Source organism: Ambystoma mexicanum, chromosome 2p (assembly GCF_040938575.1).
Source record: "Ambystoma mexicanum isolate Mex_15411 chromosome 2p, UKY_AmexF1_1, whole genome shotgun sequence".
In the NCBI taxonomy this organism is placed as follows: Eukaryota; Metazoa; Chordata; class Amphibia; order Caudata; family Ambystomatidae; genus Ambystoma; species Ambystoma mexicanum.
Genome location: NC_090923.1, coordinates 1466319486 through 1466344414, shown reverse-complemented (window position 1 = coordinate 1466344414; position 24929 = coordinate 1466319486). Strand labels below are relative to the sequence as shown.

Genomic DNA, 24929 nt, shown 5'->3' with positions numbered 1-24929 from the left:
CCCACGGACTAAGGAAGGAGGATGAGTACACGTAGAACCGGTGGGGGAAGATAGTGAATACAAGGGAGATGTCTCCTGCTGAACTAGAATTTGTGGCAGAAGGACCAGGCTTTCCCTTTAGGAAACATAACCAGCTGACACCCACCTGCAATTCACAAGGACTCAGTGGAGTAACTATGCTGAAAATGTTGGGGGGGATATGACATCCGAAGAAAAGGTGCCCCAGCCAAATGAATGGGGGCAAAATGGTGTTCCATGAAAGTTGAGGGGGATAATCACCCCTGTTCCCCCCTAAATTTACGCCCAAGCAAGGAGCCAGGAACCAAGAGTCGAGCGTAGCGATAGCCACTCCAGACCAACGTATTGCTTCAACACCAGTCCATGAAAGCGAGGGGAATCTGCCCTGTTCTGCAGACTTTTCTCAAAGAGTCGGTAAACGTTATTTGCAATGAAAGCAGAGGGCTGAGGAAAGCCATGTAAATAATCAGAACCCCGGGATTTAGATTTAGATTCTATTGAATTGGCGCACGCAGTGGCTCGGGCTCCTAAAAGGAGCCGGTGCAAATCTCCACACTGGATATCTTGCTCCCTGAGTACCACGCAGCCAACAGCTCGTCCCTGGTGCATGACAGAGCACTCTGTGGAACCGTTACTGCGGTAGGGACATGCAATGTTTATATTTATCAAAAGGAATACATGAACAATGGAAAAATAATGTCTGTGGGAAAAATCAATTGTCCATGTCCTAATAACTCAACCGTACATTAAATCTGAAAAACGTACTAAGTACAGCATTCTAATACATACTCACCTTTTCATTTACTATCACCTCTGCACCTTATACCTGTATCTCAATGATCACGGTTGCCTCGCGTCTAGGCTCGCTGCCCACCGCCAGCACATGGGCCACCACAGAGCCACTTAGAGCTAAAGGCACGGCCTGCAGTACCTTTAACTCCATCACGTACCGCCAGCGCGTACCAGTCTGGAGGCTCGGGTGATGTCTCAGAGCTCATAGATCGTGGCCCTGTGGAAAAATGCACCCAAGTGTTACCACCCCACACCATGTAAAATCATACCTGTACACAGGACTCGGGTATGGCCAGCCTGCACCCGTAAAGCCCCAGTATTGCGCCCTGCCGCTTCCTCTACCCACACTAACTCTCCTGCCTCTCTCTTTTCCAGCACCATGGCCTTCCAGAATGGTAAAAGTATGGTAGATAAGACCATGTTTCATTCCATTCCAGGAAGCTCTGGTCCACCCGCTTAGCACACACATGGATAACTGCATCAGATGCTGGTAACACATGCTACATATGTGCTACAGAAGCACCCAGGGCACATGAACCACATATCCCCAAACACGCATGCACCCTCTTCCCACTTGTGTGCATCGTATTAGACACCTATCCCACCTTCCGGATCACATACTGCCCCTCTGTGAACCCAGAAAAGGCTGTGAGGGGTATTTGTTCAAAGCGACTTTGCGCACGTAGACATTTCCTCAAGTTGAGCTCATACAAGACATCTTATGACTTGTTTGGGCATACATTGGACATCTTTTTCACCTGTCTGATAGCATACAGCACATCTGCTCTGAGCAGATACGGGGTACAAGAAACATATGAACACACAGAGCACTTGCTGCCTCTCCCTGAGCACACATTGCAGATCTGTCCTACTTGCCTTAGCACCTGAATGACACCTGCCTGGACACACATGGACATGTGTTCTACCTGCCCAAGTATCAAAAGGACACCTTCTGTGCCTGCATGGCACCATGGGACAGACACTTCAAATGCAACCACATATAGCGCTCCTGCCAAATAACATAATGTATGTGTTATCAGCCCAACCTGAACACAATGTGGTCTGAGTGGTGCGGCGGGACCCCAGGGGAGATGCATGTCTGGTCCTTCGCTGGAAGCAGCTGGCTTTGTGGTGGCATCCCTCTAAGGTATGGAGTCCGTCTCCTGTGTAACAACCATGGGGCTGCGAGGGAAAATAGAAATCATAGCTCATGAGCCAAGCTCGAAAGCTTGTCACGCTCTAACTAACAGGATTCATCGTGATTGTCCATGCCGAATTCATGAGGTCGCGTGGTGGCAGATCTGCATGCAGCTCGTTCCCCATTCCAGGTTCTTCACAGGCTTGTCAGGCCGTGCCAGGACAGTTAGCATGGTAGGGAACCCTCTGCAAACGAGGCTACTGCTTCAGTGGCCAGCATCAAGCAGTAGGTGGTGGTCTCCGACCCCCACTCCCATCCTGAGCCTTTCACTTGTTACCCTGTCGCAGGACACACAGGGACTGCACGCTCCACCTGTCTGAGTTGCTCCAATTGTTTTGATAAGCATGAGATGTCTGACCACCACCATAAACATATACATGTATGTACAGTTCTAAACTTACTTTAGTGCAATCATACATAGTACAGGAAGTTCAGACGTAGCATCCCAATGGAGCTTTGAGGGATTGAGAGTAAGGTGCAGAGTATCTTCTCAAAGGAGCATACAGGGTGTGATGGTAGGGTGGCAGACGTCCCGGTTTTGCCTGGACAGTGCCGGAATTATGCCAGTTTTTGCGAATGGGATGGATAAAGGGACCACTATTAAACGATTGAATATTGATGGGATGGTGGGCAACAATTACAAAGCAAGGAAACATCAGAAGAATTAGCATTTTACATTCCGTTTCTCTGACATCCCAGGCTGGGCTTGAACCCCCAACCTTTCAGTAGCCACCATACACATAACCAGCTTCAGCCACAAAGACTGACACGGAAACCAAACAGATTGGAAAGCATGTAATATTAATCAAAGCAAACGCTCCTTTGTTAATGAGATGGTTACATTAAAAATCAAAACCGCACGGTTTATTTGCAGGATAGCAGTTCAGTCCTGGAAAAATGAGTGCACATAGGGGAAGAAGGGTGGCAGGAGGGTCTGTCATGGTAGTCCTTCTTTTATGTTTGTGGCCGTCCCGGTTTTTGATTTTGCAAATCTGGTCGCCCTATGTTATGGGTGAAAGAGGGGTTGTACAGGTGCAGTAGGGACACTTACAGTTGCACGAAGAGTTCCTTTAGGGGTGCAAGGGGCTCTTATAGAAGTAGGAGTTGTTTTCATAGGTTTGTGGGTGGATTTTCACAGTTGCAGGAGGGCATCTCATGAGCCCAGGTGAGATCTCACTGGTGAAAGAAGATGTTGTATGGGCATCTCATGTGAAGCCTAGGAATATCATTGGTTTCACATGGGTTGACCATCCTGTTACAAAGGACCATACCTGTGCAAAACGTAGAAGCTTCTTATTGGATATTTCCAAACGCTTGCGCGACACCTCTGTCTTTCGCAGCTGGTCATCCATGAGAGACAGGCGACGCTTCACATCAGGAGAGCCCACCTACAAAACATGATGAGCAAAATAAGGAGTTACGTAGGACAACATAGTGGCTCACAAGCGTCGGTACTAGGCTTGCATTCTGGAAGGCAAAACGCTGTTAATTATAATTCGTTTTTCATAACGTGCTTAATACCAAAGAGGTTTCTAAGTGCGGAACCTGGATTTGAACCTGTAGTGCTCTGCATCATCTTGCTTCCAAAACAAGCACGTTGCCACTGAGCTATACTACCCGTGGAGCACTCTTTTCTTTTGCAATCTATGTAAAATGTTATAATAATCTAATGCCCTAACAAAAATCCTTCTTAAATGTAATTCATAGTATCCAGATGTTCAAAACATGGTAAATGGCACTACGTCGCAGCGTTTAAACTCTTGTTTGAGCACTCTTCATTCACACGTGGGAAACTGAAAGAGGGATGGTTGACTCACTGTTAGGCAGAATATCACATGCAGTACCCTTGGGGAACACTTGATGCAATTAAGACTACAAATGTTAGTACAATGTCACCTTTGGTACAAGCCTGTACTACACATTAGTACCCGGGATGCGTGGCTGAACAGGAATACTGTGTGGTGATTGGCTCATTTGTGAGCCATACCACACGGTATTCCCGTCCACGCCGTGCGTGCCGGCTACTCTGTTCCCGGCGAGGGGCGTGGCAGCCCCTCAGCCAATGAGGAGGCTCGAAATGGGGCAATCCCCGCTCCGAGCATCCCCATGGCTGGAGGCTTCCCTCGTCCCCCGCCGGGGACTCAAGTAAGACATTTCTTTCCCCCTTTCCTCCTCCCTCCTCCCACCCCACCCCACTTACCTTCTATCTCGCAGTCTCCAGCAGGGGACGATGGAAACCTCCAGCCGCGTGAAGACTTGGAACGGGGCCATCCCCGCTTCAAGCCTCCACACGGCTGGAGGCTTCCATCATCCCCTGGCGGAGATCGCGGTACGTTTTTTTTTTTTATTTCTTCCCCACTCCACTTACCTTCTTTTTTTTTCTTATCTCGGGAGTGGACGTGCTGGGAACAGAGTGTTCCCAGCACGCCCACTCCCGATGCCCACCATGGAAAAGGAAAACGGACTATGTTTTCCCTTTCCCGGTGTCCATTTTTTTTTTGGTGTTTTTTTTTTTTTTCTGTTCCCAAACGTGTTTCGGAACAGAAAAAAAAGCGATTATTACCCTGGTCTAACGTGCTGGCCTGTAACTACGGCATTACCTGGGGCAGTATTGGCCCACAGTCTCGTGGCTTTATGCCACAGTAACACAGTAATGTGGTAGCAGTGGCTGAGCAGCCAGACTTATCTCAAGAGTTGAGGGTTCCATGTACTAATGACCCCCCAAATATATTGCCATACAAAATAATTGCGGGAAAATGGCAGTTTTTTGTGGGGACATTATTACATGGAATATGCGGGGGACACCCCCACATCCCCGAACCCTATTTTATTTTTCATGGTAAGCGGGGGACACCCCTGCATCCCCCGCCTGCCCCTGTCCCTATATATATGGTCACCTATATAATGTCGCCAAAATCTTTTCCCTGCAACATTATATACAGTGACCATATATATAGGGATATTATTACCTGATACTGAGTTGAGTGAGCAGTAGAATAAGTTATACAAAGGGCCAACAAATACAGTGATTCAAACTAACACTCAAGGTTTCTTGGTAAAAGAATATACATTTATTTACACAGTCAGTTTGAAAACATTACACTAGCAAGAGCAGCCCAATATCATATACTAATATACTACAAATACACAACCAATAAGTTGCTGAACAGGTTCAGCTCCACTGAGGTGGGAGCAAAATGGCACTTCAGATACTTTAAAAAGGGGTAAAAAGACAAGGTTATACGTATCAACAGCACAAATACTTTCATAGGCAGGGCAAAGGGTTTCAGTAAACTACAACCAGCAATTCAGTTCATAGACCTGGGCCAATGTCAATGGTACAGAGTCTTTGTATAGGATAGCACAGTTCTGGTAGAAACGGTTAAGTCTTTGCCACGGATCTTAGAAGAATTTGGTCAGATGAAAAGTTAGACGAATGTTTAGGGAAGGACAAGGCTTCGAAGTCAGGAAAGTTTCACAAACTTTCACCGTGGCCGAAAAGATTTCTGGACCGCGTTTGCACAGTACCTTTAAAGTGAAGAAGAGCTGTAGCTGAGGCAGTTGTTCCTGGCAGTTCAAGCAGATCTCGCTGTTCCTGAGCTGCAGTTGTGGGGACAAGAAGGAGGACATAGGGAGGTTCCTGCACTGCCCAGGGAAGAGGCCAAAAGCTTGGCAAAACGTCGGTTTATGGTGTGAGTGCCTTAAAGTCCACGAGCTGGTTTCCTTCCCACTGGCTATCCGGTTTTCAACAGCACTCTGAAAAAATGTTTGACTAGGATGGGGATGGTATCCAGGTGGCTTGCGAGTTGGTTGTTCCCACCAAACTCAAGGGAAGAAGTTAACCTTGAAGCGCACCTCTGTCGATGGAGTTTCAGGCAATTCGGACCTGCAGCAGGGCTTCACCGTTCGTCCAGGAGTTGCAGCAGTCCTCTTCCTTCAGCTCGTCTTTGGTTCTTTCGTTCCAGTGGTCGACTCTGCTTTCCAGGTCCCAGAGACCTGCTTTTAAACAGTTTCCCCCCCCATTCATTCCAGCCTGGCTGTCAATCACACAGCAGAGTGGCTGTCCTTGCCGGACAGCCAGCCTGCCAATCACACCAGAGTGCATTCAGGTCTCCTAGGAGACTAAGTACAAGATGTTTCGGGCACCTCCCTCACATCCTGTCCACCCCAGACACTCAGGCGCCAGAGGAGGGCTTCAGCATTGAAGCCCGCCAAAGGCCAACAAATAAGGGGTCAATATACAAGAGTAACAGGGGATACCAGGGATATCTCAATACCGTGACCTGGCCTGGATAGAGCACAAAAATACTTCACAAAGAAGGTCAGAGTACTATTCGTATTTATATGGTGAGTACCAGAGCAGTCTACCTGTCTCCAAACACCCATTAGCTCATTGACATAAAGATAAAATATACAACAATGTGTCTTATTACACCCATTATGCTGGGTTGAAACAAATAGAATTCAATCCAGTCGACACACCAGCACTATTCAATATAGTTTATTAACATTTTCTGAAAAAAATTGTCATAAAAAATACACATTATCAAGAATGTCAATATCATTCAAGTCGTAAACCAGTCCCCCCAATTCATCCGTGGGCTGGTACAATATAACATTCCCATCTAAAAACCACAAGACAACACACGTCAACCATACCGCATTCACTCACAAACCATTCATCAATTCATACACTTTTTACAAATAATTATCATTATACAAACGATCACACTAAAAAACAAAGTTGTAATATGAGTCCATTATTAATGTGGACTATACACATTCACACTGAGTCAGACTTGAATGCTACAATCTAGTCCGACTCTAGCTAGTTATACTTGAAACTGTTTATAATTAACAGTACATTCCCTAACCCGACATGTTTCTTTCTGTATAGGTCTAGGTAAACAGAAATTCTTCAGGGGCACTATGGTCCCATGTGGTCAGGTGGATTTTAGATGGAAAAAAGTTGAACATGTAGACTGCTCCGGGAAACCTCACCTCCGGTAGAAATCACACAGGTCCAGTACTAGAGCACCTGAAGACACTGATCAGGTCAAAAATCCGAGCACAAAGAGGAAGAAGTAGAGCCAAATCTCTGGACAAGTTGGCACTCGTATTATTTAATTGAAGACCACCTCAATCCGAAGGGTATAAGACTCTCCGTTGTGTGTATCAATTAAATACATTCTAACAGTGGTCACCCCATCAGTCGACCCCCATAGTCTGGTCAAAATGGATCAAAACCCGCAACTCTCGTGTGTAACTGAATTACTCTCGAGTGTACTACGAAGGAAGACGTAATCTTCCTCTGAACCCTCACGTCCCAAATAAAGGGACCAAACCTGGCTTGGCGCGCAGAGACAAACACAAGAAGGACCTTTCCTAAAAGAAATGGCGCAAAAAGTTGACCGGAGTATGTTTTTACAGATAGGTCTTGGACTCCTTATTGAAACATATGGCTGACCCGATTTTGAGCTACCGTTGTTCGCGGTCGTATACAATCATGGTAGTTTTATCTAAACCACTGCCACCAGTCATTTCAAGTAGGAAAGGCTAACATTTGATTGTTACATGAGTGTTTTGACTCAGGGGATGCTAGGCAACCCTTCCAGCACTCTATAGGAAGATAGTGTGTGCTGAGTCTGTAAATTTAAAGAGACTAGTAAAGTCAATTTAATTTTACATGCTCTGGGAGACAGTAGTCAGTCCCAGAGAAGGTATTTAAACCCTGGGAAGTCTGAAAGACATCTCTGTGCAACTGCACTGAAGGTGCTGTGTGACACAGAAAAATATGATGCCTATGGAGTTGTTTTAAAACTCCATAACCAAAGAACAGAAAAGTAAAACACACATCAAAATACATGCAAGAGTAGGGAAAAAAGGCTCACGCTCTTCACAGGTAAAACATCCAATCCTAGAAATCCAGCAAAGTTGCGGGGGGTCTCAAAAGGTAAGGGAAATTAGCACATTCTTGAGAATTCTCCCTAACACTCACAATGTGTCCAATTGCTAGCAATATCTTCTTAAATATTTTCCACTTGCCCTGTAGCATGCTTTAATGCTTAAATTGATTTGGCCACACAGAATTATAAAAATAATAATATAGTAGGATACGTAGAAGTTACTTAACTGATACATCATTTGACCTCACTCTAACTGATCATGTTTCACATCAGTTACGATGTTCTGCTCCCCTCCAGCACATCGGATCATTCCTTTTGTTGTTAATTCATACTCCCAGATTTAGTAGACGTGTCTCCAGGCCATACTGCACTGCGGCCAACTGAGCCGCATGACTCAGAGACTATTCCCTTTGATGACAGAACACAGCTTGCACCTTAATCACAAGTCATCACTAGAGTATGCCTTCTGTCACTAAGCCCCATGAACCACCACTAAAGCATTAGAACCCGGGGAGGGCGGGTATTACTAGTCTCTGAACAGAGCGCTTCAGGGTAATCTTTCCCGGCCAGGTAACAACCCGGCAAGGGGCCAATCAGATTGTTTGTAACAATCTGATTATCCCTCACCTGGTACTAATAGTTGGTAAAACCACCTCTTAGCAACACATATAACATATATACTACTCCACCTAATTTAACCCTATTCTGCCTATTCTGCCCTTACGGATAGGAGGAACCTGTCACCCATCCATCACACTCCCTGCCACCAGGCATTCCCTTCATGAATGAGCACACCACAGAACACTAGCTTGCACCTCCTGGTACTAGAACATACATTACGCTCCTCGTTTTCCTCGTACTATTCATGTGTGTGCCCTCATCTGACACCATTGGACACCAAATGAGTTTCTGGAGTGACACCACAGTTTCACACTTTCCACTACTTTATTTCACTTTCTGCTGCAATCCCACTCCTCTTACAGTTAGACCACAATTTGCACAACCAGATCACACATCCCTGCCTTTAGAACAGCCCCGCTTATTAAAATGGGCAGACTACCCCTTCATGTCACTAGAACACACCTGTTGCCACCATGCCAAACCTCCGGTTAACAGATCATACCTCCTGCATCTAGACGGCCCCTCCTCTTCCAAACTGTACAGTCCCCACAAGCAATAGAAAAATCACTCTTGATCACATAGCTACCTCCATCCTGAGCATCAGCAGCCTCTCTACACCACCCGCAATTGCCACACCACATTATGTATGGCAGATAGTATGCATGACCTTGGTAACTAGTCCTGCATGGACTCCTGGGCAGAAAACAATACAGAACACATATGAAAAAGGACTACAGGACAGGTACAGGGAGGCCCTGTCCCACCAATGCATTTCCAGCATCACAGTTACACATATTAATTTCTTTAAACCAAGAATCTAGGTCTCACAATTGTATTTCATAGGCTCAGAAGTGATGCGTGCTAGACAATGACAAGGATTTTAAGGAAAAGTGCTGGGAGAGATTATAAAATGATTTTTTAACTAATGTATTTCTGATAATCCGAAACGTTCGCATTGTCATTATTTATTTGCTTGGAAAGCATTAAGTAAAGGAATGAGTGCCACTCTCCACAAGGTTCGAGTGGGTGAATGAATGTAAGATTAAGCCCATCTGTTGCACAGGTCTTGAGACTGACACTTGGAATTCAAGGCGTTCGTTGTAAGTGCAGTCACATAGTAAGTTAACTAAGAAGTCCTGGAGGAAAACCATTTTACCCATGGAATTCACCCTTCCCGTCCACTCACCGGTTCCCTACTTTATTTACAGTTGTCCCCTTTTCCCCTTGCCTTCACAACAAATGGTTTCCCTAGCCCTCTTTCACTCTTCAGGTTTATGTGTCAGTATTCAGATTGGCGATTGGTGAAACAACCTGAAGTGGGTTGGCTGCGTCACTGCTGCCTCTGCGAAGATAACAAAAGGACTTGTGTTCTGACAATAAATATACAGAGGGAGAAAGAAAGACACTTTTCAATTCCTCTAGTCATTCACCACCAAATTTGCCATTTATTTCATATGCCGAGGTCTTTGTTGAAGTGGTCTGATGGATGTCTATTTATTGAATTATTTTTTTTCAGTGAGGTGCCTATTCCCTCAGAAATGGATCTCACCATGAGTCAGTCAGTTTACCCCTGTGTGCATTCCAGATAAAACGCTGTGGTATCACCAAAAGGTCACATACCTCACCACACCTAGAAGGTGAGAGGAGTTTGCAGATGCCCCCAAACTGAACAGCCTGCTACACCTTACAACGCTAAGCCTGGTAATACATTAGATACACACTCTAAATACTTCGATCTCGGCAGCCTGTCAACAGAGGTTCATAACAGGTGTCTTCTGGCGCAGTACTAATGGAATGGTTGGTACCATCTGCTGTAAGAGAAGGTCAGCGTTTCTTGGAATTTCCTATTTTGATACAGGCCACATACAGAATCACTCACATTTTGTTTCTGAATTTTCTGAGTTGTGCAAGAACTTGGTAGAGGGAATGACTGAGCTGATAAGAGTCTTCATGGCTCTAAAATAGGAAATTACTTCTGACACGGTATTATACTATTTTTAGTGAAGAAAAAACCTTGGAGAAAGCTACTTGTATGGTATTGCAGCAGGTTCAGGAAGATGGTCACTTAGGTCAACTTATTTTTAAAATAGTAGTAGACACGTTTTTGACAATACAAAAGCTTGTACAGAATGAACACCTTTGTCCTTGGGAGCCCATTACCTTTTAAGATTCATACTGATTAAAGTCAGTTTCATGATTGATGCTTTAACTAGGAGATATCCTGATTTTAATCAATCAAAGCAGTAATTTACAAGTCTCATCGGAATGGACTGTGGGCTGGAATGCTGCTTTTTGACAAGTGTCACTGGCCCTCATTACGACCCTGGCGGAAATCGCGGTGCAAAATGCACCATGGAGCACGGCGGAAAGCTGCCGATAGCGCCATGGGGGTTGGCGGATTTTCCGCCCCATTCCGACCTTGGCGGGGCGGTAAATCCCCATCCCCCATTTTACCCTTCCCCATTCCCATTTTTGCCCCATAGGGTATAATGGGAGTGGGGAAGGCGTTAATTACGCCACCGTAAAATACGGTGGCGTAATTAACATCAAGGTCCCGTAGCGCCATGGATTTCTCCGCCCGGAAAAACCAGGCGGAAAACGGCTCCATGGCGCTACGGGAACTCGTAGTAGGGCGGACGGGTCCGCCGCGAATAACGCTGGCGTAAACCCACTCCGCCAGGGTCGTAATGAGGCCCACAGAGTCATTGGCTACTGAAAAAGAGCCATTAACCTTCTTGTCAGTTTCTGTGAAGCTGGTCAAGAGTGATGGTTGACTGTTTTTTGGACACAGTCTTGTTTTTAATAAAAAACACATTATTTTGATATATTTTGTTAGAGTTGAGACTACAATACAAAAACCACATGGGCACATCTTTCTTTGTCAGGTCAAGAACTCCAAAGGGATGTGTTAGACATGTGTCATAATAAGATGACCACCTGTCAACGAGCAGTAAAGGCAACTCTGAAATGTGTGCAACAATCATGTTTGTGACCCAAGGTCAATGTGGGTGGTGCCGTGCTTACACAGAGTAAATTCTGATACTTTGCATGCTACTACTACTCTTATTTGAGTTGGCTTTAGCTAAAGAATGAATCAGAATAATGGATACTGCACATCCCTTGTAAACAACAATCAATTCAGCACCTTAAATGGTTTACCAACAATACATACATTGGTTGAAAGGTTTGCCCCATAATATTATTTCAGAATGAAGTTAGTAGTACATTAAAAAATGCTGGGATGCCCTAAGTAGAGCCCTGTGTGTTTAGAAGCCGCTTCATCTGGCTATCATCCACAGACTAATAGCCCAGCTGAGAGGTTAAACCAGACTCTTTAGCAATCCTTGGGATGTTCTTTAAATCACACAATCTGAATGTGACGTTGTATTCCCTACATCAGAGTTTGCTTGCAGTAATTATGCACATGCTACTAATATTTCAGTAATGACTGTATTCTGTCTGTATTGCTTTCACTAAAGGGCATTTCTAGACATGGCTTTATCATAGAATGTAAGCCCTATTTTATGAAGAATTGTCATAGCGTATGAAAGGAAGGAATGGAGTTGGTGAAAATTGAAATGCATGTTGTTCCAGTACAAAAAGATCAGAGCTCTATCCTATCGCCATGTCTCTTCAATATCTATCTCACCCCTCTTGCTCATCTGATCTCCTCCTTCTCTCCTCATTTCCAGTGCTATGCCGATAACACACAGCTTTCCTTCAAACTTCCCTCTACTTCCCCCTCTTCCTCCTCTGTCATCCCTTACTTTCTGTCTGCCATTCAGGCATGGTGTTCAGCGAACAATCTCTGTCTGAATGCCAGTAAAATGGAGATCCTCATCAGGACACATGTGCCCTCTTTCCTCCTACCCTCTCACCACCCTATTTGGACCCTCTACTTCCGCCATCTTGTGAGGACAAAAAACACAGGGTCATCTTCGATTCTGCTCTTTCCTTCAACCCTCACATCACAGACCTTACCAAAAAGTCCAACTTTTAGCTGCACCTCCTCAGGCGCATTCTTCCTTTTCTCACCTTACCCCAGAAGCTCAATATCTCCAGAACTCTAGTCCTCTCCAGGCTGGACTACTGCAACAGCCTCTTTCTCAATCTCCCTCTTTGCCCCTTCCAGCTAATCCAATATAGGGCTGCAAGACTTATCCTTGGTTTCAAACCCAGGGGCCATATCTCTCTAGCCCTAAAATCTCTCCACTGGCTCCTGGTGACTGCAAGGATGAAATCCAAGACCCTCTGCATCATCCACGAAGCCTTCTGGGGCCTTGGACCGCACTATCTCCTACTTTAACTCCCCAAATACTCCCCTGCTAGAGCCTTATTTTCCCCTAACTCAAACTCTATTAATGTCAAACACTTCTCCAAGCAGAGAGCGGGGGCAGCTCTTTCTTCTCGGCTGGTGCCTACCTATGGAACAACTTCCCTGCCCCTCTCAGACTTGAGCCAGACCTCCTTAAGTTCTGGAAACTGCTCAAAACTCTGCTTTTCTCTACCTCTTCCCTCTTTCCATTCCCTGCTAACTATCCCACTGCAGCTGTGACCAGTGGCCTGATCCTCATGAATCTCACAGGATCCCAGACCCTTGCTCCTGGTCAATACCAGCACCCCTCCCCCATTGCACTGCCCAGGGGGCCACTGCTTAGTGCATGGGTGCACAACATACAGCCCGCGGGCCAGTTGCGGCCCGCCATGGCATTTTGTCCGGCCCGAGAGGCAAAAAGACTTTCCTAATGGAGTGCGGCCTGCAAGCAGCATTGGCCGTCCTCCATTAGGAAAGTCTTTGAAACTCTTCTCTTCCGGGCCGGACAAAACACTGGCCCTCATTGGCTCAGGGCACACGCACCACATAGCTCCTACGAGCCATGTAGTGCATATGTGCTGAACCAATGGAGGGCCAGCACTATGGCTGGCGTGGCCAGTAAGGCTTGATGCCATAAGTCATTTCAGCCTTGCCACGCCCACGCCAGCCGTAGTGCCAGAGACCTCGCCAGCATTCCAGCTAGCCTGCCTTCCAGCATGTCCGGTAAGTGGTTGGTTTGTTTGTGTTTGTGTTTGTGTGTCGGGTCTGTTCTGGTGTATGTTTGTGTGTATGTTTGTGTTGTGTTGAGATGCGGGGGTGGGTGTCGGGTGTGCACGAATGTTTGTTTTTGTATGTTTGTGTTGTGTATGTTGAGATGCGGGAGTGGGGGTGTCGGATATGCATGAATGTTTGTTTTTGTATGTTTGTGTTGTGTATGTTGAGATGCGGGGGTGGGAGGGTGTCAGATATGCATGAATGTTTGTTTTTGTATGTTTGTGTTGTGTATGTTGAGATGCCGGGGTGGGGGGTGTCGGGTGGGCATGGATGTTTGATTTTGTATGTTTGTGTTGTGTATGTTGAGATGCGGGGGTGGGGGAGTGTCGGGTGTGCATGAATGTTTGTTTTTGTATGTTTGTATTGTGTATGTTGAGATGCGGGGGTGGGGGGGTGTCAGATATGCATGAATGTTTGTTTTTGTATGTTTGTGTTGTGTATGTTGAGATGCGGGGGTGGGGGAGTGTCGGGTGTGCATGAATGTTTGTTTTTGTATTTTTGTGTTGTGTATGTTGAGATGCAGGGTGGGGGGTGTCGGGTGTGCATGAATGTTTGTTTTTGTATGTTTGTGCAGTGTTTGTTGAGATGCAGGAGTGGGGGGGTTTGGGTGTGCATGAATGTTTGTTTTGGAGTGTAAGTGCGGTGTATGTTGAGATGCAGGCTCTGTATGGGTGCATGCTTGAGAGTTTGTATGCTGTGTTGGGGGGTGGGGGTTTGGGTCTGTATGGGTGCATGTTTAAGAGTGTGTGTGCTGAGTTGGGGGGTGGGCAGATTCAGGTCTGTATGGGTGCATGCTTGAGTGTTTGTGTGCTGAGTTGGGGGGTGGGGGTTTGGGTCTGTATGGGTGCATGTTTGAAAGTGTGTGTGGTGAGTGGGGAGTGGGGGGTTCGGGTCTTTATGGGTGCATGCTTGAGTGTGTGTGCTGAGTTGGGGGGTGGGGGGTTCAGGTCTTTATTGGTGCATGCTTGAGTGTGTGCTGAGTTGGGGGGTGGAGGGTTTGGGTCTTTATGGGTGCATGCTTGAGTGTGTGTGCTGAGTTGGGGGGTGGGGGGTTCGGGTCTTTATGGGTGCATGCTTGAGTGTGTGTGCTGAGTTGGGGGGTGGGGGATTTGGGTCTGTATGGGTGCATGTTTGAGAGTTTGTGTGCTGAGTTGGGAGGGGTGGGAGGTTCGGGTCTGTATGGGTGCATGTTTGAGTGTGTGTGCTGAGTTGGGGGTGGGGGGTTCAGGTCTGTATGGGTTCATGCTTGAGTGTTTGTGTGCTGGGGTGGGGGGGTTGGGTCTGTATGGGTGCATGTTTGAGAGTTTGTGTGCTGAGTTGGGGTGTTGGGGGTTTGGGTCTGTATGGGTGCATGTTTAAGAGAGTGTGTGCTGAGTTGGGGGGTGGGGGTTCAGGTCTGTATGGGTGCATGCTTGAGAGTTTGTATGCTGTGTTGGGGGTGGGGGGTTTGGGTCTGTATGGGTGCATGTTTAAGAGTGTGTGTGCTGAGTTGGGGGGTCGGGGGAGGGGTTCAGGTCTGTATGGGTGCATGCTTGAGTGTTTGTGTGCTGAGTCGGGGGGTGGGGGGTTTGGGTCTGTATGGGTGCATGTTTGAGAGTTTGTGTGCTGAGTTGGGGGGTGGGGGGTTCGGGTCTTTATGGGTGCATGCTTGAGTGTGTGCGCTGAGTTGGGGGCTCGGGGTTCGGGTCTTTATGGGTGCATGCTTGAGTGTGTGCTGAGTTGGGGGGAGGGGGGTTCGGGTCTTTATGGGTGTATGCTTGAGTGTGTGTGCTGAGTTGGGGGGTGGGGGTTTGGGTCTTTATGGGTGCATGCTTGAGTGTGTGCTGAGTTGGGGGGTGGGGGGTTTGGTCTGTATGGGTGCATGTTTGAGAGTTTGTGTGCTGAGTTGGGAGGGTGGGGGGTTCGGGTCTGTATGGGTGCACGTTTGAGTGTGTGTGCTGCGTTGGGGTGTGGGGGGGTTCAGGTCTGTATGGGCGCATGCTTGAGTGTTTGTGTGCTGGGGAGGGGGGTTTGGGTCTGGATGGGTGCATGTTTCAGAGTTTGTGTGCTGAGTTGGGGGGTGGGGGGTTCAGGTCTGTATGGGTGCATGCTTGAGTGTTTGTGTGCTGAGTTGGGGGGTGGGGGATTTGGGTCTGTATAGGTGCATGTTTGAGTGTGTGTGCTGAGTTGGGGGTGGGGTTTCAGGTTTGTATGGGTGCATGCTTGAGTGTTTGTGTGCTGAGTGGGGGGTGCGGGGTTCGGGTCTGTATGGGTGCATGCTTGAGAGTGTGTGTGCTGAGTTGGGGGTGGGGGGTTCGAGTCTGTATGGGTGCATGCTTGAGAGTTTGTGTGCTGAGTTGGGGGTGGGGGGTTCAGGTCTGTATGGGTGCATGCTTGAGAGTGTGTGTGCTGAGTTGGGTGGTGGGGGGGTTCAGGTCTGTATGGGTATTGGTTGGGATGGGAGCCATGGGGCATAGTGTTTGGTTGGGGGTGAGGGACATGGGGCATAGTGTTTGCTTGAGGGGTGGGGGCTATGGGGCATAGTGTTTGGTTGGGGTGAGAGACATGGGGCATAGTGTTTGCTTGAGGGGTGGTGGCCATGGGGCATAGTGTTTGGTTGGGGGTGGGAGCCATGGGACATAGCGTTTGGTTGGGGTTGAGGGACATAGTGTTTGCTTGAGGGGTGGGGCCATGGGGCATAGTGTTTGCTTGGGGGTGAGGGACATGGGGCATAGTGTTTGGTTGGGGGTGGGGGCCATGGGGCATAGTGTTTGGTTGGTGGTCAGGGGGCCATGGGGCATAGTGTTTGGTTGGGGGTGGGGGCCATGGGGCATAGTGTTTGGTTGGGGGTGGGAGCCATGGGACATAGCGTTTGGTTGGGGTTGAGGGACATAGTGTTTGCTTGAGGGGTGGGGCCATGGGGCATAGTGTTTGCTTGGGGGTGAGGGACATGGGGCATAGTGTTTGCTTGATGGGTGGGGGCCATGGGACATAGTGTTTGGTTGGGGGTGGGGTCCATGGGGCATAGTGTTTGGTTGGGGGTGAGGGAGGCATGGGGCATAGTGTTTGGTTGGGGGTGAGGGGGCCACGGGGCATAGTGTTTGGTTGGGGGTGGGAGCCATGGGGCATAGTGTTTGGTTGGGGGTGAGGGACATAGGGCATAGTGTTTGGTTGGGGATAAGGGGGCCATGGGGCATAGTGTTTGGTTGGGGTGAGGGGGCCGTGGGGCATAGTGTTTGGTTGGGGGTGGGGGCCATGGGGCATAGTGTTTGGTTGGGGGTGGGAGCCATGGGACATAGCGTTTGGTTGGGGGTGAGGGACATAGTGTTTGCTTGAGGGGTGGGGCCATGGGGCATAGTGTTTGCTTGGGGGTGAGGGACATGGGGCATAGTGTTTGCTTGATGGGTGGGGGCCATGGGACATAGTGTTTGGTTGGGGGTGGGGGCCATGGGGCATAGTGTTTGGTTGGGGGTGAGGGAGGCATGGGGCATAGTGTTTGGTTGGGGGTGAGGGGGCCACGGGGCATAGTGTTTGGTTGGGGGTGGGAGCCATGGGGCATAGTGTTTGGTTGGGGGTGAGGGACATAGGGCATAGTGTTTGGTTGGGGATAAGGGGGCCATGGGGCATAGTGTTTGGTTGGGGTGAGGGGGCCATGGGGCATAGTGTTTGGTTGGGGGTGAGGGACATGGGCCATAGTGTTTGGTTGGGGGTGAGGGGGCCATGGGACATAGTGTTTGCTTGAGGAGTGTGAGCCATGGGACATAGTGTTTGGTTGGGGGTGAGTTACTTGGGGCATAGTGTTTACTTGAGGGGTGGGGTCCATGGGGCATAGTGTTTGGTTGGGGGTAGGAGCCATGGGACATAGTGTTTAGTTGGGGCGAGGGACATGGGGCATAGTGTTTGCTTGAGGGGTGGGAGCCATGGGACATAGTGTTTGGTTGGGGGTGAGGGACATGGGGCATAGTGTTTGCTTGAGGGGTGGCGGCCATGGGGCATAGTGTTTGGTTGGGGGTGGGAGCCATGGACATAGTGTTTGGTTGGGGGTGGGGCCATGGGGCATAGTGTTTGGTTGGGGGTGAGGGGCCATAGGGCATAGTGTTTGGTTGGGGGGGGCATGGGGCATAGTGTTTGGTTGGGGGTGGGAGCCATGGGGCATAGTGTTTGGTTGGGGGTGGGGGCCATGGGGCATAGTGTTTTGTTGGGGGTGGGAGCCATGGGACATAGTGTTTGTTTGGGGGTGAGGGACATGGCCCATAGTGTTTGCTTGAGGGGTGGGGCCATGGGGCATAGTGTTTGCTTGAGGGGTGGGGCCATGGGGCATAGTGTTTGGTTGGGGTTGGGAGCCATGGGACATAGTGTTTGATTGGGGTTGGGAGCCATGGGGCATAGTGTTTGGTTGGGGGTGAGAGGGCCATGGGGCATAGTGTTTGGTTGGGGGTGAGGGGGCCATGGGGCATAGTGTTTGGTTGTGGGTGGGAGCCATGGGGCACAGTGTTTGGTTGGGGATGAGGGACATGGTGCATAGCATTGCACGCCAAAGGCCGAACCCAATAATAAAGCTAAAACAGGCACAGTTAGGAGATGTACATCCTTTGCTTTTTGAGGAAACCTGACTCAACAAAGGCCATACTCAAACAGGAAACTATAGCAGTCCAAAATAACGGAAGGCCCAATCAAGGGTCAATAAAATATATATTATTTAATTAAACAGACAATATACAATAACTAAATAGAAATAAATTATAACAATGGAAAATGTGTAGTACAAAATGTAAGTTTAAAATACAAATAAAAATTGTTACCCCTCAAAAACATATTCTTTTTCCATGTGTTTAATACAAATTGGGGGTTGAAAAAGCCTCCTGCCTCGCCCCGCCTAGTGCCCGGCCCACATTTTCTTTTCGGCCCACTATAGCCATCATGTAAGGTACTTTCGGCCTTCTGTCAAAATCAGTTGTGCACCCCTGGCTTAGCGGCTTGACATCCCACCCTTGAGGGCCACCTGCACTAGCACTTAGCCTGAGGTTCTCCTCCTTGGCTCCCCTTAACACTTCCCTCCCGGGCCCTCCTCCAGCCCTTGTCCACTCCTCTGCTTCCCCGCTCCTTCCATCCCTATCCCCTGCACTTCTTCTCAATGCACTTGCATGTCCGAATGCCACAAGGCCTAGTAGGACCACGGCTGTATATTTTCTGTTTTTGCCATTGTTGTTATCTCTTCTGTTCCCTTCCCATTTGGCCTTGTGGCCCTTTAAACACAATTCTGCTCTATAAGTGCCTTACAAATGCTCAATAAAATATAAATAAAATAAAATAACACTGTTCACGAAAAGGGCTTTCTAATAATGCTTCAGAGAGCAAACATGTAACCCATGAGTATTGGAAAAATAGTGGGATTAGTCAGTAAAAGGTTGCGGGTTTCAGTTCCAGTGTACTATGGATGCTTGGATGCACGCCAGGTGTTACTGTAACCTCCCAGATAGGTAAATATGTGATTGCCCATCCAGCTGTCAGATGTGAGAGAGCCCAGGGTGAACTGTGCACCAAAGTGAACGCAGGAAACTCAAAAGGGGATGAGACAGCATACAACATCTCTCAGAGTGCCATACCAACATGGCAATGTGCGGTGATCCGAGCATGATAGGGATGGATTCATGGAATTCACTATGGAATAACGGTACAGATCAAAGTGGTTAAAAAAAACTCACTACTCCATGAGAGCCAAAGGGTTTCACAGATATTAATACCATTTTCTCTTTGCTCATTAAACATTCTCCGACTTGCTGAATAATTCCTACTGGTAAAAACGTATCCAGAAGTGACTGAGTTTGAATGTGATATAATACAATTACACAACGATCTGGAAGTTTAGTCCTCTATCGCCTTTGAGTACATGTTTCCCAGTGACTGGGCTTGCAATCAACCTATGCAATAACCTTAAATTCTATGTAGGAATGATCTGAATAGCGTGTAATATAAGTACTTAGAGGCGAATACAATGCATATTTGGCAATCTTCCAAAAGACTTCAAAAGTACTGCCCCTTTCTACTATTTTGCACTATTTATTATGACTACAGAAGAAAATAGATTCAACCTTTACTGATGCTTCTGTACAGAGATGTGAGTTGCTATACTCCCAAAGTAACGATACGCCGTATTTCCACCATGTAGTGACCCAGTACCTCTTACCTAACGGTGAACAATGCAACTTAATAAAAACACAACATAGTTATTTTCGGTGTTAGCATCAAAAATAGCTTTGGTGATTAGTTAATATTGTGTATGGAAACTTCATCTAGTATGTGAATTAAAAAGGATCTAAGAGAACATGACAATAAGAAGATAGACATTTTTAATTATGAATTCACTTTTTTATTGAACTTGTAGTATGGTTAATTTGTAAATGTTGATTAAGTTACAATGAAAGTACATGCAGGCACACTTTCTAGAACTTCGAAGGGGAATAGTTTATAAACAATATGGCTCTAAGGGCCTGATTTACAAAATGTTTTAATTGGGACTTTCCCATTTTAAAGAATATTTGTAAATCAGGCCCTGACGGCCTTATTAGGAGTTTGCCGGTATCATGGAGGTAATACCGCCAGGATACCGGCAAACGGAATCACTGTTACCGGCACTTGATCTGCTGGAATTACTGGGAGAGTACAAGTGGCAGTAAGGGCGGTAAAACCCCTAGGCCTTCATGGAGAGATTTGCTGGTGAGGTGGCACCAGTAATACTGGTGCCGGTAATACCAGCATTATTTGCTGGTGAGGTGGCAGACTTACCTCCAGCTCTTAGCTAGAGGTATATCCGGCCACCCCACTGGCAAACATGTACTCTTCCGGTCCAGAAACGTGTCGGTAAACAGAATTACTGGCATGTTCATTCCAGACCGGCAGGATTGTATAAGGCTGTTCCCGTTTTTGGGATTTCTTGAAACTGATGTGCTCTGAACTATTCTGCACGTGCTATGGATCAATATATGGAATTAAACTTAATTTAAAAATAGCCTGGTCTTCATCAGCAACATTTATGAACTGAAAGGAATGATCATCTATTTATGAAAAGATGTGATGGGCCTTCACCACTGTTCAACAGCCGTGCACTGAACATACCACGCTCTAGCCACATTTCAACCTTCAGACGGGATTCCCACTGGCTCCCAGTTTGCAATAGAATCAAACTTGGTGCACTGGTCACCACGCACAAATGCCTAGCCAACACAGCTCCTCAATACTTGACAGACAAATTTTCCAGACACCTATCCACGAGACCTACTAGAACTCCTTACCTACACTGCCTTATATACCCAAATTCAAACTAAAATCTGCTGGTGGATCGAGTATTCCTGTATTAGCAGCCAAATGTTGGAACTCCCTCCCTACTGCCATCAAAGCTGAACCCTCATTTTGGACCTTAGGAGCCAAACTGAAAGACTTGCTTCTTGCCTAATATCTTGAACTACTACTAAAGTGAACTTCATGCAACACCATGCAATATCAATTACTCTATTTTTACAACACCCTTGTTACCGTAAACATGCCTGAATTGCCACTGTAACCATCGTATTTTCCAAATCTGCTTGTGAATATTCTGTATATAACTATTATTAAGTGAATAACCACTGTAACCAATGTACTCTCTAGATCTGCCTGTGAATAATCTGTATACATCTATTATTAAGTGTACTGACAACCCTTCTTGTATCATCACCTCACTGCCCTATGTTCCTTCTGTACCATCTGTATTTATGTTCCTAAACTGTGTGCACATTCTGTAATTATGTAAGATAAGCGCCCAGTTGCCCTTGGGCTCGGTGCGCTATACAAATAAATAAACTAAACTAAACAAAACTAAACAGATAGAATGGTCTTGTGGTTCTCCTGACATGTGGCTTTTCACAGTGTGCAGTTATAATGTCGAAAACATTTGGTTGAATTACAAAAATGTCGAAAAAAGAATGTTGAGATTTTTTTTTTTCCGAATGCTTTCTTTTTTTATTTACATGTTTTTTTTTGGGTTCTGCAAGTAAAAAAAAAAGTTAAAACGGAAAAAAGGAACAAAAAACAAAGAAAAAAAGACATTTGGAATGTTTTTTTTCAACATTATGTTTTCGACATTTTGACTTTTGACGAAATGTTTTTCAACATTATCACTATAAACCGCTTTTCACATGTACTTCAAAATATTCTAGGAGGAAGACATAGGAAACTAATGAGGCACCAACGCCTTAACTCTGCATGAAGTATTGAGGGAGCTCATGGTCCCATAAAGACCTTCCGTAATATATGCATAACCGCATTGGAAACTTCACTGTGCAAATCACTCTAAGGGGCTCTAAGCAGAAACAAAATAAAAAAAATAAAGTGCAAGAAATAAACTATGCCCCCAGCCTCCCTAATTAGTTTTGGCTATTAGGTGGCACTGAAAGCGCTACCTTTAAGACAAAACTATTTTCATTAAGAGCTTTCAAATAAAAGCTTCAACTAGGAGCTGTGAATGAGGGTCTGTAATACTTTTCAATGGAGATGACGTATGAGGATGGATACATAGGCTTTTGGTGTTGTTTTGTCATGTGTCCACCTATTTAACACCCATTTCTAAGTCAAATCTATATGATTTTCCACCCATTTCCACCAATCCCACCCAAAACAAGCAGCCCTTTTGCACTCCTTCCCTGCATTTGTATTGGGTGCAGAATTTGGCAGCCATTTTTACTTCCTAAATGGCGGGTGCTATATGTTAATGTTTCTAAAAAGTTATTTTACATGTTTTTTTTATTTTAAACAAATAAAATATTTACTGGTGCTTTTAAGTTATGTAATATATTTTTATTCATTTTGTATTCAAAATAAACAACTTAACGATGTTTATCCCTTTTCTTCGAGTGCCTTAACCTCTTGTTACAAAATGCTAATAAAATTTGATTTAAAAAAAATAAACGAAATTAACAACTTACTGTTATAGATACATTTTATTGCAAAATGTCCCTGAAAATATCCATGTGTTTGTGGGTGTTGGTCTACTATTTCCCGATGTAAGCAGTACCCGATTTGATGTACAGTATGTTAGTGATGTGATTGGGTGTAGAGTATGTGCTTTTTCGTGCAGGGTGGGCACTTTCTTTCACCCAATCCTTGTTTGCAGCCCAGCAGGGCTCTAAGGGCTGTGGTGAGTGAACCTGATCTTTTTAAGAAGAGGCTAATTTTAATCAGTCATTGGACAAGCCAACAGCGAACTATATTCCTCACAATGCAGTGTATACATTCGGTTAGCACTCTCTTTCGAATGTTCGTGGTGGCCCAGCTAATCGGGAACTACAAATCAATGGCTTTGACTGACTCCAACATAGCCACACTGCTATGAATGAACACACAGATATGTGCAGTTTGTAGAGGGTGCGGTTTGCGACAGTGTCATGTCAGCCTCCACTAGGTAGTGTCAAACCCCAACTGTGCTAGCTGCTGTTTGAGTGAGTGACAGACCCCGCACACAAGCCTTCAGGAGCTACAGACATGGGTGCCGCCCATGCCAGGGAAAGGCTGTGATGTGTTCTAAATGATCCATCTGCTGCTTATCCCGTCTGACCTTACGGTGTGGTCAGGTTGGCAGAGCAGTGTCCAGGCCCTCATGAATGAATGCAATGCTCTGGGATATTCGTATTTCTCTGGTGACATGAATGTGGGTGGGCTTTGCATGCCCGAAGGTGGTGCTGGTATTATACAATCTCTGAATTGCTTACCGACCCTAGCTAGTGCAAATAATCTATTGAGTAGACTCCACAAACAGCATAATATTCTAACATTGGTGCGTGCGCAACTCCGTGAAGTGAATCGTGATGAACAAGTAGCTGCTGTTCTGAATGTTGTATTGTACATTTCAGTTTGTGTGTCCTACCTTAGCAGTTAGTGTTTGTTGTTCATTCATACATCCATTTTTTGAATTCCAAATTCTTAAACTACTGAACATTTCCTTCTTCATGACAATTGTCAACCTCCTTCCCCTAGCTATGAACTTTAATTGTTGGAAATTCTAGTTAATAACCAAACCGCATTTACTTCTTCCTGCATGGCTTTGCTGCCATGAATATTTGTACTTTTAGCCACCCGCTGCTGCTCGCAGTCCTGCCCTTTCATCTTTTGTCTTCTCCCCTCGGCTGCTGTTCTGTTCTTGGAGCCCATCACCATTCGTCACAGGCCCTTTTCTGCACGTTTGTGAGGCGCTCTTGCCCTACCACACAGGGGAGCTCTCCATCCCTATGCTCCCCTATGTCAGTGTCCCTCCAATGCCCCCTCTAACAGCTTCCTTTCTCCTTTTTGGGGCTTGCGCTCAGCCCGCACACCCTTTTCTCTGTGCTCTGCCTGCTTCAACATGCGTGTTCTTCCCAACCTCTCCTACGGCTTGGTCTCTGCATGGCTTCCCTCTGTGCTTCTGGGTTTGTGTTTTTATGACTTTGTGCAATCTGAAGCACCTTGACAGGTCTTAATAGCAGTGGAACCCACAGGGGCTGGATTTGTCAGCCTTCAGGTGCCTGAGGGCCCCGATAAGGGCCCTTATGTCACTTTTGACAATTAGATGGCCCTTCTGGGCACCTCATGGCCAGGAATTCTGCCCCCCATGGGCTCTAAGTCTCAATATATTGGCCTACTCTGTACTCACCATCAAAACATATCTTCTTCGAATCCCTAACAATGAGAATATGAGTAGCTGGTTGGGCTGACACGTCTGTCAAATTATTGTGCTGTTAGCATCATTGCTGTTGGCGCCAGAAAGGAATAAGAGTTATTGTTGCTTGGCCTCGCTAGGCGCCCTTGCTGGTTCCCTCACCATGAGTCATGTGAGGTCCAATAATGTTTGGATTTACTTAATCTGCAGTGCATAATAATACATTTTTCCTTTTTGGGCATTTATCGCTGTCATAACAAAAAAAGACCATTCCAACATTGACATTCTTACTATTACAGGTGGGACAGTGAATGTTGACAGTTGTGTGCTTCACTCGGTGGCGGCTGTAGGGCGTTAGCCTGACTTGTGCTCCTGTCTAGATTGGGACCCTGACTACATTAGGTAATACACCAGCATTGGTTTTGTCCTGCGTTCTGTGAAGTTGATGATATCAAAGGAATTTACTTAAGCTGTTGACTGCGAAATGGATATCCACTGTACATATATTACCTCTAGTACAATTACTCCAGTTGATGTCTGGTTATGAGTGTTCAAACAATGTTGAGGCATGAATGTTTGATGTATGTACTATCTGCTAGAAATGCTATAGTGCTCCAGGTTTGTTTTTCAACATAAGGTGGGGTTTGTTGATTAACAGGG

General features: G+C 46.3%; 1 protein-coding gene across 3 annotated transcripts in view; it reads right to left on the bottom strand.

Moving 5' to 3' along the window:
• Positions 1–24929, bottom strand: part of LOC138567624 (syntaxin-binding protein 4-like) — an 839836-nt gene that overhangs the window by 102033 nt on the left and 712874 nt on the right. For all 3 annotated transcript variants that reach the window (XM_069646045.1, XM_069646044.1, XM_069646046.1), the window contains one exon: positions 3280–3396. In XM_069646045.1, the coding sequence (XP_069502146.1) occupies positions 3280–3396 (117 nt within the window). The remainder of the gene's footprint in view (positions 1–3279; positions 3397–24929) is intronic.